The 20986-nt window shown below is 39.4% G+C and overlaps 1 protein-coding gene across 6 annotated transcripts in view; it reads left to right on the top strand.

Annotated features, from left to right (window-relative positions):
* MANBA (mannosidase beta) overlaps positions 1-20986 on the top strand; it is a 110223-nt gene that overhangs the window by 32239 nt on the left and 56998 nt on the right. For all 6 annotated transcript variants that reach the window (XR_008296223.1, XM_027061579.2, XM_027061589.2 and 3 more), the window contains 2 exons: positions 12739-12914; positions 14018-14128. Coding sequence is in view for 5 of the 6 variants with exons in the window: in XM_027061579.2 (XP_026917380.2) it covers positions 12739-12914; positions 14018-14128 (287 nt within the window). In the remaining variant the exon portion in view is untranslated. The remainder of the gene's footprint in view (positions 1-12738; positions 12915-14017; positions 14129-20986) is intronic.

A 20986-nucleotide genomic window follows, 5' to 3' on the forward strand; every position in this document is an offset into this window, starting at 1 on the left:
GAATCAGAAGCAGGCTCCAGGCTCCGAGCTGTCAGCACGGAGCCCAATGTGGGGCTTGAACCCATGAGCCAGCCGTCAGATCATGACCTGAGCTGAAGTCGGCTGCTCAACCACTGAGCTGCCCAGGAGCCCCTCTAACTCAGCTTTTAAATAGCAGTAGCTGTTCTAGGCACCCACATTTTCAGTGTTCTGGACGGTGAAAGACTGACTCTGGTGCAGAAAAGGGAAGCTCAGATGTTTTTTACTGGGTGTAGAAACCCAGCAAGATTCTCCTGTTCTTTTCTCTAGGGAAGGGGGTGGAAGAATGCCCTGCTGGGGGAGGGGAGGGGAAAGTCTGGCTGGACCTGGGTTTCCAAGGGGTGTGGGAAGGAGAGTTAGGGAGAAGATAGCTGGTAGGGGTGGATGCCCCAATTCCAAAGATTAGGACATTTATAAGCGAATGATGTGGCCCAAACTGCACGCCCTGCGTGGCAGCGGTGGGTGCTGGTGGTGGTGTCTGTGGGAGAGACCCAGAGACAAAGTGAGAGAGCGGGAGAGAAAGAGATACATATATTCATTTGTTGATCATCTTCTCCATGCTAGGTCTTTCATATGTGTAATCATATTTGTAATATTTGTGAATCGTTCCCATTATGCCCCAAAATTTATTAGGCAAGGATGATCGTCTGGTCTTACGAGCTTTTCATAAGCTTACTTACAAACATTAAGTCCAAATTATGTAAGTGTGTTCTGATGAAATGCTACATTGTTTAATCTTTCATTACCACAGTCAGAAAGAAAAAAAAAAACAAACAGCACAGAGGTGTTTTCAGTATGTGAACCCTCCTCTTGAGCTGAGGTGAGCTGTACATCTTTGACCTGTGTGTAGGCGCTTCTATCCTACCCAGAAATGCTGCCATCTCCCACCCTATCCAAATTTACTTGCTGCCTCAGCCTAAAGCACCCACTCCTTCCAACTCAGAAACCTAGCCTGTGAGTTGGAGAGGTGAGTTTAGCTTTCGGTTTGACCTCGGCCTGCCCAGCAGAAGCCTGTGTTGAAGGTCATTGCAGCCCTTTGCCTATAGTGAATATAATATTGCAATAAAGCAAAGATTTGTCAATCTTGGTTAATGCAATCTTTTTGAATGCATTCATTTTGCATCACTTTCTCATTCCTCTTTGAATTACTTTATTCATCAGATAACAGCATTTACCCTTGAAAATATCTTTATGGGTAGGTAAGTTGCTTGAATGATCTCTCCTGTGATTAGCTACCTTGTTGCCTGAGTAGATTTTTTGCCCTGGAATTTACCAATTTATCCTTGTTTGGGGGAGATTTTGCTTTGCGTCTCTTTTGCTTTAGTTTCCTCTTTGAGGATTTTGTCCTGCTGAGTAAGCAAGGAGATCTTGCTGCTTGGTAAAGAAGGGGAAGACAGCTGTTGTAACTAACTGTGAGCCTGCCTTTCTGGCTAATGCAAGCTGTTCGCTCTTTGAAAAGCAGCTGCGGAAGGCTGTCCTATAATCCTAGCAGGAACACAGGAAAATATCCTATGTTTGAATTTAAATATTCGGTGGCTTGGTCATTTCAGCTTGTTGTCATTACTGTTTCTTCACTGCAGCTTTTCATCACCTATTAAAGATGTAAGGAGCAAGCGGGCAGAAGGAGGAGCTGTTAGATGCTCAGCAGGGTGAAGCTAATCAAGGCAGCTATCTTTGAATAGCTTTTCCCCCCCAATGAGATGAAGCATCGTTTTTCATCTTACATAAGCAACCTATCATCCTTTGCAGATCCTTCCCATGCTGACCCGAATGTTCTTCCATTTCATTGCTAGTTCTTAACCCCCCAGACGCCATCGTGTGTTCCTAACCATGACCTTTGGATATATTTTGTTCCTCTAAGTAGGTTTACCATCTTGGATTTTTTGGTTGGGGTATAATTTATAGGGCCTGTCAAGGTTTACAGACAGTACATAATTCAAGAAATATACTTCTACTGTTTGATGCTCCCATAACTGTTGTTATGCTTTTATGAGATAGTTTAGGTTACAAAGATGGTATTTTTTTTTTTCAACGTTTTTTATTTATTTTTGGGACAGAGAGAGACAGAGCATGAAGGGGGGAGGGGCAGAGAGAGAGGGAGACACAGAATCGGAAACAGGCTCCAGGCTCCGAGCCATCAGCCCAGAGCCTGACGCGGGGCTCGAACTCACGGACCGCGAGATCGTGACCTGGCTGAAGTCGGACGCTTAACCGACTGCGCCACCCAGGCGCCCCACAAAGATGGTATTTTGACAAATGAAGAAACTGTGGCAACGTGTAATTATGAATTAGGAGAGGGTCAGACACATTCTCTATGTTTGTAGATTTCAGTGTTCTTTTTCACAGACCCTTTTTTTATTAAGAGGCTAACATTTTAATGTTACATTCTCCCCCAAATGCTTTGTTTCACATTGAATGTACCTTATATTTCGACTTAAGATTCTGAAAGGCCTTTGCTTTGTTTTTTTATCATTTTATTTTCTTCATTATGATAAGTGTACTCTTTAATCCCCATCACCTATTTCACATATCCCCCCACCCACCTCCCCTCTGGTAGCCATCAGTTTGTTCTTTATAGTTAAGAGTCTGTTTTTTGGTTTGTCTCTCTCTCTCTCTCTCTCTCTTTTTTCCTTTGCTCTCTTGTTATGTTTCTTAAATTCCACATATGAGTAAGATCATATGGTGTTTGTCTTTTTCTGCCTGACTTATTGTGTCTAGCTCCATCCATGTTATTGCAGTTGGCAAGATTTCATTCTTTTTATGGCTGAGTAATATTCCAGTGTGTGTGTGTGTGTGTGTGTGTGTGTGTGTGTGTGTGAGAGAGAGAGAGAGAGAGAGAGAGAGAGGGAGAGAGAAAGAGAGAGAGAGAGAGAGAGACCACCTTTTCTTTATCTATTCATCTGTCGATGGACACTTGAGCTGCTTCCATAGTTTGGCTGTTGTAAATAATGCTGCTATAAACATAGGGTTGCTTGTATCCTTTGAATTAGTGTTTTTGTATTTTTTTGGTAAATACCCAGTAATGTGATTCCTGGATCATAAAAGTACTTTTGCTTTTGGTTTTCCTCATTGCTTAAATACAGATTTCAATCTGTGCGTGCCTGCTAGTGTCTTTCTCTTTGGCAGGTGTTTCTGTGAGAGATGTATGCAAGGTGGAGAACATTATACTAGGAAACATGGGCCCTCTATTTGTCCTTTGGCTCTGGAGCTTTTGAGCTAGGTTCTACAGGTCTCAGGAACCTCATCTACAAAGTGATGAGGAGATTGCCAGGTTTCTTCTGCCTTTGACATTCCATGGTTCTTTTCCTGTGATTTGTAAGTTATGGCAGTAATTACAACCAAGTGAGGGTATAAGTATGGAAGAATTCAGTTTTTCTTGAAGCTAGACACATGACTACATAAAGACATTGATACTTGCGGCTTAATTATAATCAGTTAAAGTTTAGGATATGGTTTTAGAATCTTTTTGGTAGTTGTGTATGCACTTGAATTAAAATAACTCAGCTATCTCTTATTTTTCTTTTTTTAAAAATATTTTAATGTTCATTTATTTTTGAGAGAGAGAAACAAAGCATGAATGGGGAAGGGCAGAGAGACAGAGAGGGAGACACAGAATCTGAAGCAAGCTCCAGGCTTTGAGCTGTCAGCACAGAGCCCGATGTGGGGCTCAAAGTTGGGAACGAGGAGATCATGACCTAGGCTGCAGTTGGACCCTCAACCAACTGAGCCACCCAGGCGCCCCAGCTATGTCTTATTTTTCTACTTCCATGTCGTGTTATACTTCTTTTTCCCTCTTAGACAACTGTGAATAAAGCTGTTTTCTTGCTTTTTTTAAAAAAAGATGCTATTTTTAAGTAATCTCTACACCCAACAGGGGCTTGAATTCACAACGCTGAGATCCAGAGTTGCACGCTCTATTGACTGAGCCAGCCAGGCAACCCAAGCTGTCTTCTTTTTTTTCTGACCACATCTTGACAAAGAAGTAGACCATATAGGAATATAAAAGGAGCTGGCAGGGGCGCCTGGGTGGCGCAGTCGGTTAAGCGTCCGACTTCAGCCAGGTCACGATCTCGCAGTCCGGGAGTTCGAGCCCCGCGTGGGGCTCTGGGCTGATGGCTCAGAGCCTGGAGCCTGTTTCCGATTCTGTGTCTCCCTCTCTCTCTGCCCCTCCCCCGTTCATGCTCTGTCTCTCTCTGTCCCCAAAATAAATAAACGTTGAAAAAAAAAAAAGGAGCTGGCATATTTTAGAGAATTTTAAGGTTAACATATTGGCCACATTTACACAAATTGGAGTTGTCTTGAAGGTTGTTTGCATGAAGAAGCAGCACGCATCATTCTGGGTGTGTAGCTGCCTATGCTTTGTACAAATTTCCACCCAAGTCAGACTCATGTTTGTTTTTTATTAAAAAAAATTTTTTTAGTGTTTATTTTTGAGAGAGAGAGAGAAAGAGAGACAGAACACAAATGGGGGAGGGGCAGAGAGAGAGGGAGACAGAGAATCAGAAGCAGGCTCAAGGCTCTGAGCTGTCAGCACAGAGCCTGACGCAGGGCTCGAACCTGAACCATGAGCTCAAGACCCGAGCTGAAGTCAGCCGTTTAACTGACTGAGCCACCCAGGTGCCCTGTTTGTTTGTTTGTTTGTTTGTTTTTAAAGAGGCCTCCCCAGGGGCCCCTGGGGGGCTCAGTCAGTTAAGCATCTGACCCTTGGTTTCTGCTCAGGTCGTGATCTCATGGTTTGTGAGATTGAGCCCTGCGTTAGCTCTGTGTGCTGACAGCATGGAGCCTGCTTGGGATTCTCTCTCTGTCCCACTTTCTCTGCCCCTCCCCTGCTCATTCTCTCTCTCTCTCAAAATAAATAAATAAACTTACAATAAAAAGGTAAAGAGACCTCGCTGAATCAGCTTTGGAAAAATTTGAAAATGAGGCAGTGGCCAGAACCACACTGCCTGCCATCCTCTGGGTTCCTGCCTGATTGAGGTTACATGGAACACACCGTAGACTGCAGTCTCTTCTTCAGGGAGCAGGACATCAGCGAGGGCATCACTGAGTCTTTCGGCCTGGGGAGGCCTCAAGTTGTAGAGAAAACAGGTCAGTCTTGCCTGTCTACCCTGTTTTAATAGAATTCCCCTATTGTTTGGGCCCAGAGTTGATTTGTCAGGATGAGGAGAGGATATACAACTGACTTGGTGTGATAGGGAAGGAGACCTGATTTGGAGGCAGTTAATAGTTTTTCTTCTTAACTGTCCCCATCCCGGTACTTTCCATTTTTGGAATTATTTGCATTCCACTTCAGGAGAGCTGGGGAGTCATAGGCATCGTTCGGCATTTTTTTAGTCTCCTTCTTTTGTTGATTTTTGTTTTATTTTTTATTTTATTTTTTGATTGAAGTATAGCTGACACACGTTACATTATGTTTACATGTACAGTATTGTGATTCAGTAAGTCTATATGTTGTGCTATGCTCCCCACAAGTGTGGCTACCATCTGCCACTATTCCACACCATTACAGTACTATTGACCATATTTCCCATGCTGTACCTTTTCTCCCGTGACTTACTCATTTTATGATGGGAAGCCTGTATCTCCCACTCCCCTTTATCCACTTTGCAACCCCCCCTACGAACCCCTGCCCCTCTGGGAACCATCAGTTTGTTCTCTGTATTCATGTATCTGTCTTTGCCTTTTGTTTTGTGTTTTAGATTCCACATATAAAGGAAGTCATACAGTATTTGTTTTGCTCTGTCTGATTCATTTCACTTAGCATGGTACCCACTAGGCCCATTCTTTTTTGTGGCTGAGTAGTATTCCATTATACACACATATATACAGTGTCTTCTTTGTCTATTCATCCATCAGTGGACATTTAGATTGCTTCCATATCTTGGCTGTTGTAAACAATGCTGCAGTAAACATAGGGTGCATATATCTTTTCAAATTAGTGATTTTGTCTTCTTTGGGTAAATACCCAGTAGTGGAATTATTGGATCGTATGGTATTTATATTTTCAACTGTTTGAGGAAACTCCATACAGTTTTCCACAGTGGCTTCACCAATTTACATTCCCACCAACAGTGCACGAGGTTCCTTTTTGTCTACATCCTCACCAACACTTGTTATTTCTTGTCTTTTTGATTCTAGCCATTCTGACAGGTGTGAAATGATACCTCATTGTGTTTTATTTGCATTTCTGTGGTGATGAGTGATGTTGACCATCTTTTCATGTGCCCATTGGCCATCTGTATGTCTTTTTTTGAAAAATGTCTGTTTGGGTCCTCTGCTTGTTTTTAATTGGATTATTTCTTCTTTTTTGGTGTTGAGCTGCATATGTTCTTTATATATTTTGGATATTGACCCCTTATAGGAGATTTCATTTGTGAATATCTTTTCACATTCAGTAGCTTGCTTTTTTATTTTTGTGCAAAAGCTTTTTATTTTTATTTATTTTTCCAAGTTTTTTTCCCAAGTTTTTATTTAAGTATTAGTTAACATGTAGTGTAATATTAATTTCAGGAGTATTATTTAGTGATTTATCACTTACATGTAATACCCAGTGCTCATCACCCACTTAGCCCATCCCCTGCCCACCTCCCCTCCAGCCCTCCAGCAGCCTTCAGTTTGATCTCTATAGTTAGTGTCTTGGGGTGTCTGGGTGGCTCAGTCAGCTAAGCGTCCAACTCCTGATTTTGACTCAGGTCAGGATCTCAGGGTTGTGGAATTGAGCCCTGCATCTGGCTCTGCACTGAGTGTGGAGCCTCCTTGGGATTCTCTCTCCCCCTCTCTTTCTGCCCTCCCCCCAAAATAAATAAATAAACACTAAAAAAAAAAGGAAGAGTCTCTTATGGTTTGTCTCCCTCTCATTTTTTTCCTTTCGCCTACGTTCATCTGTTTTGTTTCTTAAATTCCACATATGAGTGAAATCATATGATATTTGTCTTTCTTTGACTGACTTATTTTGCTTAGCATAATTTACTCTAGCTCCATCCACATTGTTTCAGATGGGAAGATTTCATTCTTTTTGATAGCTAAGTAATATTCCATTGTACATATATGTGTATGACTGAGCCACCCAAGTGCCCCTAAAAATGGGTCTTAGTTTATAAAAGGGAGCTCCCCTTAACTAGAAAGTTTCTAGAAACTAGAAACAGGATTATGTATTTTTAAAGTAGCAAGTAGGGGCACCTCGGTGGCTCAGTTAGTTAAGTGTCTGACTTTGGCTTAGGTCATGATCTCACATTTCGGGGGTTCAGCTCCCGTGTCGGGCTCTATGCTAAAAGTTCAGAGCCTGGAGCCTGCTCTCCTGGAGCCCGGATTCTGTGTCTTCCTCTCTCTCTGCCTGTCCCCTGATTGCGCCCTGTCTCTCTCTCTCAAAATCAAATAAACATAAAAAAAAAAGTTTGTTTTTTAAAAAAAAAATTTTTTTAACGTTTATTTATTTTTGAGACAGAGAGAGATAGAGCATGAACAGGGGAGGGGCAGAGAGAGAGGGAGACACAGAATCGGAAACAGGCTCCAGGCTCTGAGCTGTCAGCACAGAGCCCAACGCAGGGCTTGAACTCACGGACCGTGAGATCATGACCTGAGCCGAAGTCGGACGCTTAACTGACTGAGCTATCCAGGTGCCCCAAAAAGTTTTTTTTTAATTTTTTTTTAACGTTCATTTATTTTTGAGACAGAGAGAGACAGAGCATGACCGGGGGAGGGTCAGAGAGAGGGAGACACAGAATCCGAAACAGGCTCCAGGCTCCGAGCTGTCAGCACAGAGCCCGACGTGGGGCTCGAACTCACGAACTGCGAGATCGTGACCTGAGCCGAAGTCGGCCGCTGAACCGACTGAGCCACCCAGGCGCCCCCAAAAGTTTTTTTTTAAAGTAGCAAGTAAAAAGAAGTGACCAGGTAATACCAGGAAAATTAATGATGATTTAAGACTCTAGATGTGCTTTGTGAAGCTAAATTACTTAAATTCTCCAGGGCTTCTGGAAGGAAAGGTTGTATTCCATTTGTAAGAAGAGGAGAGGGCAAAATATGTTAGTATAGTGTATCTGCTGATAACACGATAGGCTTGTAAGTCTTCATATTGGGTTTTTACATTCTGCAGCCTTAGTTTTTTCAGTTAGTGGCACCTAAGGAACTTAACTAGATGAGCCCCAGAGAACTGATGATTTACTTTAGAGCTTTCTGTGTTAGAAGCAATAGAGACTGCCAGTAACCTTTGGGAATTACACTATTTGTCTTCCTGTCAGAGGTCCTTACAAGCAGCTGATTTTCCACTGAACAGGAAGTAATAGGAAATGTCCAAGGAGTCAGCTCAAACTTGGTGGTTATTAGTTGGTAGGAGGTACCTAGAGGGCAGAACTAAAATCTTCAGGTGGAAATTAAAGAAAAGGGGATTTCAAATCAATGTGAAGAATGACTTTACAATAGTCAAGGCTAGCAAAAGGGAAGGCTATTTTGTGAGGCAGAGGCTTTTTTTTTTTCATTACAGATATTAGATTAGAATAGTCTTTTGGGGGAAATATTTTAGGTGAACTTTTCCTGTAAAGATTCAGATAGTAAACGTTGTAGTCTTTTGGGGGGCCAAATGTCTTTGTTGTAACTACTTAACTCAGCCATTGTAGTGCAAAGGCAACAGAAGACAACATGTACACAAATGAGCGTGGCTATTGTCATAGCCTGCTTGGCCTGTTTTAACAAAATACCATAGACCGGGTGGCCTCAACAAGACATTGAAAGCTGGGAAAGCGAAGATCAAGGTGCTGGCTGGTGGGTTTGTAGTGATGGCTCTCTTCCTGGTTTGTGTCCTCACATGATTGGGGTGCTGGAAAGAAAGAAAAGGAAGGAAGGAGGGAAGGAAGGAACGAAGGAACGAAGGAAGGGAGGGAGGAAGGGAAGGAGGGAAGAAGGAAGGAAGGAAGGAAGGAAGCAAGGAGAGATGGAGGGAGGACAAGAAGGAGGTAGATCTTTTTCTCTTATAAGGCCATAGACCTATCAGATTAGGTCCTCAGCCTGGTGACTTCATTTAACTTAATTACTTCCTAAAGACCTTACCTCCAGATACAATCATATTGGGGGGTTAGGGCTTCTACCTATGAATTTTGGGGAGGTGGGGAACACAATTCAGTCCAATAAAGTTTTATTTATTAAAACAGGAGGTAGGTTATATTTTGCCCAAGGACCAGTTATTTGCCAGCTGGTAGTCTAGAGGGAATCAAACACTAATCAGAAAGTAGACTAGGTGATCTGTCAACATATTTCTAGTTCAAAAGTTTTATGAATCTGTGCTGTTATGGTTAAAGACTCACCAAAAGATATATTTGCTATCATCACTTGATATCATTAAAACAAATGCTCCCCTATATAATTAAACCTCCTCCCTACTGTAAAAATCTTGAACACCAATAAGACATGTTTTTTGGGGAAATTGTTTGGATATGATTGGCATAACTTAGAGGTTAACTATATAGTCTCTATATAGACTCTTTATATAGACAGTTTCAGACTGTCCATATCCAAGCTCTGCAGCTTACTAGCTGTGTGATCTTGGGCAAGTTACTTAACTCCTCTGTGCTTCAGTTTTCTCATTTATAGAATGATTATAATAATAGAGTTTACCTTATAGCAGTGTTGTGATGCTTAAATAAGTTAATACATGTTGAGAGCATAAAACAGTGCCTAGTTCGTAGGAAGTTCTGGGTCAATGTTATCTATTATTATTTCCTGAAATAAGAGATAGTAAGGGAAGCCAGATGGAATACGATGGGGAGGTCATGTAGTTGTCAAAGATTTAGGGATATTTTAGAAAATCAATACATTCAGATAAGATTGTAGTGTGTGGTTCTGTTTAAAAACAATAAAGGTGCTGTAAAGGGAAAATTGAGAGACTTCATGTGTTCTTGGTAGGAGAAAAGTATCTTTAACAAATAAGCATGGTTGTCTTGATATATTTTACTGTATCTTAGAAAAACTTGGAGGCTGTGGGTGTGTAAACTACAGAATTGGCTGGATCAGAACAAATTAATTCAGGGCTCATTGAGTAATGTTCCTAAGAATGAATCATTTAATAAGTAAAAATAGTTCTTAAGTCCAGGATTAGTTTTACTTTTGTGCACATCCAACCCATCTGTACTTTTGGCTGATATGAGATGCAGATGATGAGATGTATGACCATCTTTACAATAGGTCTGGTGTGGTTGTACATTTGTAAAGAATGTCAGTTATAAAGTCTTTGGTCATTGATCAGCATACATGTTTTTTCTTCATTTGTGGCAGAGCTATGATTATCGAACCCTCCTCCTTATTTTTGGGAGAAGGGTCTCTAAGATATTTCTCAGCTGATAACCTTTTCCTGGCCCTTTTTCCAGAGGAAAACGGAAGCCCTCAAGCAGGAACTTCTTCAGTCTCTTGCCATAGATCATAGAAAGCTAATTGCATCTGTACCAGTCACGTCCTCCCTTTCTGTGGCAGGAAGGAATGAAAACTTTCATTGGTGGCTCTGACAGCCTGCCTATCCAGGCTTTTTGGGTACTTCATCCCTGGTGTCTCCTGTGTAACCTAAAAAATAGGAGTCTGCTTTTCTACTTTGCTCTCGCCCAAACCCTGCTTTGGCATACTGTCTTATTTTAAAATGCACAGATTCAATTCTGGAGACATTAAACAATGTGAATTTAATGGATGATAGAGGAAGGTGTTATATTGCACATAATATAACATGCTACTTCGAAACCTCCTGAAACATTCTAACCCATTCTCAGACTCCACTCCCTAAGTCTCATTCCTCAGGGCAGCTGTCTCATCTTTTGTCCCCATGACCTTCCTTTTCAGCCTTGCTACCTTTTCTTTTTCTTTTCCTCGTCTCCATTCCAAGATTTTCCAAGTGGCGCTTTCTATCCCTTTTGCACAGATAGAAATTTCACGTCTCTCTGCTTCTTCCATTTTTATCCTGCTGTATCATTGTCATTTTTTAAAAAGATTTTTTAAATGTTTTATTTATTTTGGAAAGAGAGAGAGACAGAGTGTGAGCAAGGGAGAGGCAGAGAGAGAGGGAGACACAGAATCTGAAGCAGGCTCCAGGCTCTGAGCTGTCAGCACAGAGCCGGACAGGGGGTTCGAACTCACAAACTGTGAGATCATGACCTGAGCTGAAGTCCCGTGCTTAACCGACTGAGCGACCCAGGCGCCCCTCATTGTAATTTTTTTTAAATGCAGATCTGATCGTGTTACCCTTTCTGATGAAAAATCTCCAGTGGGTCCTCATTGAGCTAGGGTGAAGTTCCCAAACTCCTCACACGACCCAGCATGAGCTGGACCCTGCTTACTTCCTCAGTCACACTGATCTCCCTTACCAGTTTCATTATTGCTCAAGTTTTTGTTAATGATTGTTCTTCCTCACTCATGGCTCTTCACCCTTGCTTCTCATAGTGCCTAGAATACTTGTCATCTGCCTCTGAACTTGATGTACTTCTGGGCTCTGCTACATACTGCTTTTTCACAAAGGCCTTCCCTCACCCTCTGTAAGTTAGGTGACCTTTCTTCCTGTGAATGTTTTCTCAGAATAACCTCATATTTCTCCCATCCTGGTATAATCTCACCATTGTACTTGTCTATATCCCATTAGACTCTTAGACATGAAGACATGTCTAAGACATGAAGTCTAAGACATGAAGACCCATTAGACATGAAGTCAGGGGCCATATTTATCCTGGCCACCATTTAATTCTCATCACTTAGCAGAGTACATGGCACATACAAATATTTCTTGATTAAATAACACTTGACCATTGAACAACATGGAGACTAGGGTGCTGACCCCCCTGCACTGTTGAAAATTCACATGTAACTTTTTTAAAAAGTAATCCCTAAGCCCAATGTGGGGCTTGAACTCACAACCCCGAGATCAAGAGTCACATGCTCTATTGACTGAGCCAGTCAGGAGCCCCAGTGACTCCCCCAGAACTTCACTACCAATAGCCTAGTGTTGGCCAGAAGCCTTACCAATAACATAGTTGATTAAAACATATTTTGTATATGTATTATATACTGTACTCTTATAATAATGCCTTCCTTTTGTATTTCTAAGCTATGTGGTTCAATTATGAGTTTTTTCAAATTGTCACAAATCTCAAAAAACATTTTCCAATATATTTATTGAAAAAAATCCTCATATAAGTGTAGCCATGCAGTTCAAACCAATGTTGTTCAAGGCTCAACTGTGTATCTCTGTTTTTTCACATTTTGTTAATTCTACTACATCTAAGTTTATACCTTATTATATGCCTTAAGAAACTCTGTATTTTTACTTTATAAAAAGGAGTAAACGTGTATCAGTCTTAGAAAATTTGTGTTATATTTTCATTGGTGATATTCTATTTATAAAGTTTTTTTATGACTTATGATTGTAACATTTTTAGAGGTATCTATAAAATCTATAATTTTGGTCATTCTTCAAAATGAATGATGAAAAAAAAAACAAAACTGAATGAAGATTAAATGAGAATTTCCACTGAACTTTTTATCATGACAGCATCTGTGGAATGCTTACTAGTTTAGAAGCTGCTTTAGTATTTTCTTCAATGAATCCTAAGGAGTGCAGCAATAATGCTTAGCATATTATTTATATATATATTCATATATATATAAGTGTTATATATATATATGTGTGTGTGTGTGTGTGTGTATATACATATATATATATATTTCTTTTCTTTTTTTTTCTCTATGTCTTAGATAACCATACCCAGGGGTGGAATCTTGAAATAGAGTCTTCTTTTGATGTTGTCAGCCCAAAGCCAATTTCTGGTCAAGTGATAGTAGCCATTCCTAAACTGCAAACACAGCAGATGTACAGCATTGAACTTCAACCTGGGGAAAGGATTGTTGAGCTATTTGTGAAAATTAATAAGGTGAATGATGGTACTTCCTCAGAACCACTAGATGAAGAGCAATACTGTTCAGAAGAAATGACTATAAAGAAGGGACTGAGTATGAAAGAAAAATGTACTTTTCCCATTTTTCCTTCACTTTTAACCTTTCATATTTGTGTGTGTGTTATGAGCTAAGGAATGATTTTTCCAAATTTTAAGATTAAGAAAATGGAGAATATGTGATTTGGCATCCTTTCCTCTCAAGAAGGCAAGTGTGTTGTGTTTTAACTTTTCTGCACTGTTTGTGGCATCCTGAATCCAAAATACATACTAAGCATTATATTTAAACACAGTGATTATAATTGGTACTTGTAAATTATTTTGAATATTGGCGCTATTTTACAAACAGAATTTTAATTCTAAACTCATGATCTTTCACCAGTAAAAGTGGGCTGTTTTTTTTCCTTTTCTTTTTCCTTTTGTTATTACTGGAATTGATCATTGTGAACCGAATAGGATGGAGTAAATCAACATTCAGTTACTGTTTGGATACAGTAAGAACTCAAAACAGTTTCTAGTTCTGGGCTTAAAAGGAGAGTCAACCTCAAAGTCCAGTTCTAAATGTTAAGAATACAAAATAAAATAAGCTTCAGTATTAGAAATGAAAAGAATTGTTTTTATGATAACCCATGTTATTCTGTTATTTCCTTTCCCTTTTGGTATATTAATCCATGCTAAACACCTAGCATGTTGATTTTTTTTAATTTTTTAAAAATGTTTATTTATTTTTGAGAGAGAGAGCGTGAGCGGGGAAGGGGCAGAGAGAGAGGGAGACAAGAATCTGAAGCAGGCTTCAGGCTCTGAGCTGTCAGTACAGAGCCTGACACGGGGCTTGAACTCATGAACTCTGAGTTCATGACCTGAGCCGAAGTTGGACACTTAACTGATTGAGCCACCCAGGTGCCCCTAGCCTGTTGATTTTTAAGTATTATCTATGGGTTGGTATAATTTGGCATAACATAGAACCTAGAATTTCTGTGCTTGACTCTATGATACACTGATACAATGTTCTGAATGACTATATTATTTTGCTGAAAATATGCCACAGATTACTTAGAATGACTTAAATTGTTTCTTGAAAGAATGCTACTGTAGAAACTTGGTGGCCTCATGGACATGGAAACCAGACTGGATATAATATGACAGTTCTTTTTAAGTTGGATGGAGGCTTAAGTATTGAAAAATCAGCTAAGGTAAGCAAATACTTTAAAATATTTTGTCAAGAAAAAGTGTATTTCTTGTTAAAATAACAATACAAATCTTTGTAGGAAAAGAAGAAACCAGCAAAACTCCTATAACTTTATCACTCAGAGAGAGTCACTAGTAACAGTTATATGCATTCCAAAACTTCTCTGTGTGTATATTTATATATTTATAAATGGATTAGGCTTTACAAATTATTTTAATATAAATGTTATATAATATATAATATAAATATTCTATTGTTTTTAAATTGCACATTATATCAAAGTAATACATATGTATAATTTTAATTAAAATTTTTTTTAATGTTTATTTTTTGAGAGACAGAGCATGAGTGGGGGAAGGGCAGAGAGAGGGAGACACAGATCCGAAGCAGGCTCCAGGCTCTGAGCTGTCAGCACAGAGCCCAAATTGGGGTTCAAACTCACGAACCACAAGATCATGACCTCAGCTGAAGTCGGACGCTTAACCGACTGAGCCACCCAGGTGCCCCACTTATGAATAATTTTAAAGCTCAGATATTACCAGAAAGTAATAGAATCCCTTGCCCAGCTCTTCCTATTTCTATTCCTATTTTCTATTCCTCAGAATCAATCATTTTTAACTTTTACTTATTTCTTCTATTTATCTTTATTTTCCCAAATAACATGCTTCTACTGATGTTTTCTAATTTTGCAGTTTGATGTATTGCCTATTGACTTCAAACCTAGAGGATGAGGATATTTCTCTTCTACATGATTCTCTCTGATGACTCCTGCTTGCCCCCCAAACACACATTTTTGCCTCCCTCTGCCCTCGCAGTGTTGTCCAATGGCCATTTTTGTTAACTCAGTATTCACTGTTTACATTATTATATTATGAAAATACTACTCAAAGCTGAATCACATGGTATGCTGAAATCATATTTCCTTTCTTGTACAACTTTCTGTATTACTCAGAGTAATAATTGCTTCATGTACTGGTTGCTTTGTTTTTCTTTTGTCTTCCTCTAAATCATGTACAAACTTTCTGACATATTTGAAATACCTTTTACATTTAGTCACACTCACTAGGTGTTCTATCCCTTGTTTATTGTTACTATTATTATTCTTTTAATTTTTGCTGTCTCCCAAAACGCTCTCTCCTAGAGCCATTTTTTTCATCTCCCTGATCTTGCTTGGTCACTCTCTAGAACTTCTACTTAGCTGTTGACCTGGAACTTCCTTTTATTATTATTCTTGGAATTTTCTTCATCTGTCTTCTAGGAATTCTAAGTATTCCCTTCTTTTTTCTTCTGGATTAAATATGGAACTCTGTTTCTTTGGACCCATGTTTTTCTTTTTTTTAATTTGACTTTCCACTTTTGCTGATACACTTTCTCCGATAGATTCCTGAGAATGGGTATGTAGAAGATAACATTTTGGAGAACTTGTAAGCATGCAAATACATAAAGTCTGTCTTCACAGTTACTTGATAGTTTGGCTGTGTATGGAAGTCTAGGTTGGAAATCATTTTCCTTCAGAATCTTGAAAACATTTTTTCATTATCTTTTAGCTTTTAATATTTTGTTTTAAAGTGTAATTACATTCTAATTGTTGTTTTCTTGTATAGGACTATTTTTGTTTGCTTCTGGAAGCTTTTAGGATTTACTTCTGATAATCTAAAATTTAAAAATTTGAAAATGAGTGGATTTTATTGTTGTTATTGTTGTTATGCTAGTTATACTTGTGAGCACTTCCAATCTAGAAACTCAACCTGGAAATTTTCTCTTATTATATCTTTGATAATTTTTCATTTATTATCTTTGTTTTATTTTATTTTTTTTGATACAACTGTTAATCAGATATTGGACCTCATGGATCGAGCAATATTCTTAGGTTTGCCCTTCCACATTCCATCTTGTCTTTTTATTTGGTCTTCTGGGAGATTTACTTAATTTTATTTTCAGTTTTTAAAATTAGATACTTTATTTTTGTTATCACCTAAAAATTTTCTAAAAAGGTTTTTTATTTTTAAATTGCATCCTATTTTAATTTTATAATTATAATATTTTCTCATTTCTCTTGGAATATTAATTATTACTATAAGTATTTTTGAAGTTTTCTCTGCATTGTTTTGTTTTCCGTATTTCTTTATTTTTCTTATTTGTTTTGGTTTCTGTCTTGGTGTCCATTCATTCTGAAGATAAAGTCACAAAAATGCAGATAAGAAATCCTAGATGAGGTTCGATATTCATTATATAGATGGAAACCCAGCTTTATCATGTAGTGGTGCCCACATGTCAGTAGCTATAGATTGTGAGTGTGTGTGTGTGTGTGTGTGTGTGTGTGTGTGTGTGTTTAGCTTTGCCACCCTCTTGCCTGAGGAATATAAGATTGGTTGTTACCATTCAGGGAGTCTGGTGGCAGAAGGGGACTAAAATTCTGACCATTGAGCATACATTTTCATCCATTTCCCCTTTTGCAGTGTGCTTTATATCTTCAAGCCTCTCTAATTCTGAAAGGCAAAATGATAGGTGAGCCTCAGGATCCCTTTTCCAAAGCAGTGTACTTGAGTTCTGCTTTTAGAATTAAAACATATTAGGGACTCCTGGGTGCCTTGGTCAGTTAAGCATCTGACTCTTGGTTTCAGCTCAGGTCATGATCTCATGGTTGTGAGATGGAGTCTCACATGGGGATCCCTGCTGGGAATGGAATCTGCTTAAGAGTCTCTCTGTCCCTCTCTCTCAGCCCCTTCCCCACTCATGCTGTTGCCCTCCTTCCCTCCCTCCCTCTCTTTCTAAGTAAAAAATAAAATAAAATCTCTCTAAAATAAAAAAAACAACAAAACATCTTATATAGGTCATTATACATACATTATATGTACATATACATCATACCTTATATTGGTCATATATATTTATATATATATATGGGTGTATACACACACACACACACACACACACACACACACACACACTATGCCTTTCCATATCACTTTAAAAATTCCAAAATTGAGTCAAGATTGAAACTGGAGCTATTTAGAGAGGACAATGGGGAAAAATAGCCCCTGTACTCCAACGTATTGCAATCAAAGTACCTGTAGAGAGAAATTTTGCCCACCCCCATCTGTCAGGGACCATTAATTAAAAAAATACAATAAAAATATTTCCCCTTGAAGCCATAACCATCTGTTTTATTTCTAAATCTGTGAATAAGCCTTATGGTAGAGGCTAGAGGATATTGAAAAGAAAATTTGACTTTAAAGGAATGACTAGGTCCTGCCTGGTTTGGGTTTCAGCACTAAGGACTGGAAAGAACTACACTTTGGTATTTATTAGCTGTAGGCTACTTATTTAGTCCTTTAAGTGCCATTTCTTTATATATAAAATAGGACAGTGAAGATGAAGTTACTTGAATCTGGCTTATAATAGTGTATAGTAAGTAGTAGCAATCTTGATCCCCTTCATAGGTTTTCTCCTTTCCCCAACATCGACCTTTGGTGTTTGGAGTTGGCTGGGGCTATGCTCTGGTGTCATCTCTCACATTTGGTGTTACTTCTCCTTTGGGCCAGACACCATGCTAAATTTGGAAATATACCTTTTAAAGGCTCATTATCTATTTTTCCTTTGTTTAATCATGCTCTATATTTCCTGTGACACTGTGTATGTGAGTGTGTGTGCGCGTGTGTCTGTAGCGTAGATAGGGAGAATGTCCTAGAGCTGTCTAAAGGGCCAAAACATTCACGCTTATTCTAACCCTTTTGGTAGAAGATGTCTGCTCCCTCAAATGTTGAGTTTGTTGTGTGTTATTTTCACAAAAGTGTGAAAAATGATGAGTCATTTCAACTTACTTTAGAGAAGGAAAAGGAACTTCTGTGCTTTTCTAACTGTGGGAAGTAATTCTTTTCATTCAATCCAGTATGGTTGCATTATTGTTTATTACATTTAAAGATGCCATTTTTTAAATTGACCAGCAACAGGAGTGAAGGAAGATGTGTTTCCCCATGCCTGTGTTAATGTGTGTTTGTGAAGTGTACCATTTGGTTGTGGCTGCTATAGAGTTTGTTACTTTTGAGACTCATTCATTACTAAAAACTTAGGGAGCATCTACTGTGTTTCAGCCACTTTGCTAGGCTCTGGTGATAGAGCAGCGAATAAGGCATTTCTCTCTGAAGCCTTAATAAAGCTAATAATTTGGTTGGGAAATTAAATAAGTAAGCAAGCAATTGCAATAAAGTGTAATAAGGATTCTAGAGAAATATGGAGTACTGTAGAAGCACAGAGCAGGAGCATTCTGGGGAGATTCCAGAGAAGGTAATGTCTATGGTCTAAGGGATGAGTAGAATTTGACCAAGCAATGTAGCAAAGAGGCAGAGGGACAAGAATATGTCAGGACCCAGGGACTCAAAGGAATATTGTGTGTTTTTGGAGGTGAAAGTCATTTCAATGTGGCTGCATTTGAGTTTAAAGTAGAACAGGAGATGGTATCATAAAGGCAGGCTAAGGCAAGATCACGTAGGGCCTAGTAAGCCATATGAAGGAACTGGGCTGCCCTCAGGGCAGTAGGAATTCTCTGAAGGGTTTTAAGGAAAGAGCCATGATGATATTTGTTTTACAAAGATTGTGCAGATCAGATTGGAAGAATGACAAGAATGAGGGGCCAGTTAGAAGACTGTGATGGTGATTGAGGCCCAAAATGATGATGTCTCAGTCTACAGAATTGCTGAGGAAATAAGTTTGAGAGGGATTTAGGAGTTGATACCATCAGACTTGTTGATGTGGGAATGGGAGAGAAGAATGAATTAAGAATGGTTCTTGGGGCGCCTGGGTGGCTCAGTTGGTTAAGCTCCCAACTCTTGATCTTGGCCCAGGTCATGATCTCACAGTTTGGGCTCTGTGCTGACAGTGTGGAGCCTGCTTGGGATTCTTTCCCTCTCTGTCTCTCTCTCTCTGCTCTTGCTCCTCTCTCCCTGTCTCTGTCTCTTCCAAAATAAATACACTTAAAAAAAAATAAAGAATAGTTCTTAAGTTGTTGGTTTGGCCCACTGAACAGGTTGTATTTATGTTCTTTGAACTCAATTACTCAGAAAGAAGAGGTTTGAGAGATGGGATGGAGTGGAAATTATTTCTGTGTTAGATGTGTTTTGTATGGAGTGATTGAGAGATAGCCAAGGAGTAACATTTGATGGGCATTTCATTATATAGGTCTGAATCTTAGGAATTACATGTGGATTAAAGGCAGAGATGTATAAGTCAACAGAATAAGTTCATTTTAGCCATGGGAGGGGATGAGCTACTTGGGGACTGCATGGGGAGGAGTGCTAAGACAAAACCCCAGGGAAGCATGGTAATTAAATGTGGGAGGAGAAAAGAAGCCCATAAAGGAATTGAAGAAGAAATGACCAAAGAAGTAGAAGCAAAACCAGTTGAGGGGGGAGTCACAGAAGCCAGAGGAAGAAAGTATGTTCAAAGAGTGTCAAATGCTATAAGGAACTCAAGTTGGAAAAGGAGTAAGAAATATTCTTTGGATTTGGTAATAAGGAAATGACTGCAAGACCTGACCAGAATGGAAGTCAGATTGCGGTGGGTCAAAAAATGACTCAAGGTGAGGAAGTAGAGCCAGTGAGTATAGGAGACTCTTAGAAATGGTGTGGGACCCACACCTGAGCCAAGTGTTAATGATGGCCAGTTGGGGTCAGAAGATTGGTTACATACAGGAGAGTGTGCACATAAGTAGGTATATTGAACTACTGAGATCCAGCTTTCTCATGGATGGAGGAAGGTGGTATAGATACAGAAAAGAGAAAAGCTAGAATGGGTTGGAATTGGAGCTAATAGTGTAAACTCATGATTTTCAGCATACATAGATAATAATAGAAATAAATACAGATGTAAATGCATGTGTGTGTGTTTATTTTCAGTCAGACACACACACACACACACACACACACACACACACACACACACACACATTTCCTAGCTCTTTCCAGGCCTTCCCACAGGTACTGTAACAGTGGTGCTATAGTAACAACCAACAGAGCTAGTGTTCAGATCTTGGTAAAGCTGTCTACTTAAAGGGATCAGGGCTCTTTGGAGAGCTGAGTAATGCTGGGGCTGGCACTTAAAATATCTTGCTGCACTACAAAGTAAGAAGGTACTCAACAATGATGGGATAAGTCAGAAGGACCCAGGAACCAGTTTAATGTGCTCCTGGTGGCCAAATCTGAGAATACTTGAACGTTAAAATGAAGAGTAGTAGAGCTGAGGACATGTTTGCCAATTCTGTAACTTGTTATTTATGAAATTTTTCATTCACTGTAATAGGATAGAGGTGGAGAACGAAGCAGACTTAAGGTAGAGTACGTGAGACCAAGGTCACCCACAGGAGAGGTTATGTGGTGGTCAAGGTTGTGCACGCTAGAATGAGCAACTGAGGAACAAACACCTCAGCATCCATTTGCAGTGGGGACTTTGAAGAGTATTTATGTCTATTTGTTCACTTGGCTTGGAAGGTAGAAGTTGGATCAGATGATCTTTGTGCCTCCCCACAATTCTGTGCTTGCCCAAAAGAGGAAACTAGAAGGAAACAAAAATTTGAGCTCTTTGGAAGTTTCAGGAATCGGCGTTCGTTTTTGAAATTTAGATTGTAAGTATAGATTAGTGACAGATTTGGTAAGTGAGAGATAATACCTGATTCACCTTTGTTTCCAGGGTAGTTCTTACAAGGAATTCGGTATCTTGCCAGTCCTAAAGTTCTTTATGTTTTCGGATGGTTTCAGACTTACCAGTGTTTCAACAAGCAAAGAATTTGATAGCTACTTGCCATCATTATCTGTGTCTTGGCAGGAATCTCTTAGTCTTATTTCTTCCCAGCTTTTATGTGGTGGGA

This window comes from Acinonyx jubatus, chromosome B1, assembly GCF_027475565.1.
Source record: "Acinonyx jubatus isolate Ajub_Pintada_27869175 chromosome B1, VMU_Ajub_asm_v1.0, whole genome shotgun sequence".
NCBI classification, from domain to species: Eukaryota; Metazoa; Chordata; class Mammalia; order Carnivora; family Felidae; genus Acinonyx; species Acinonyx jubatus.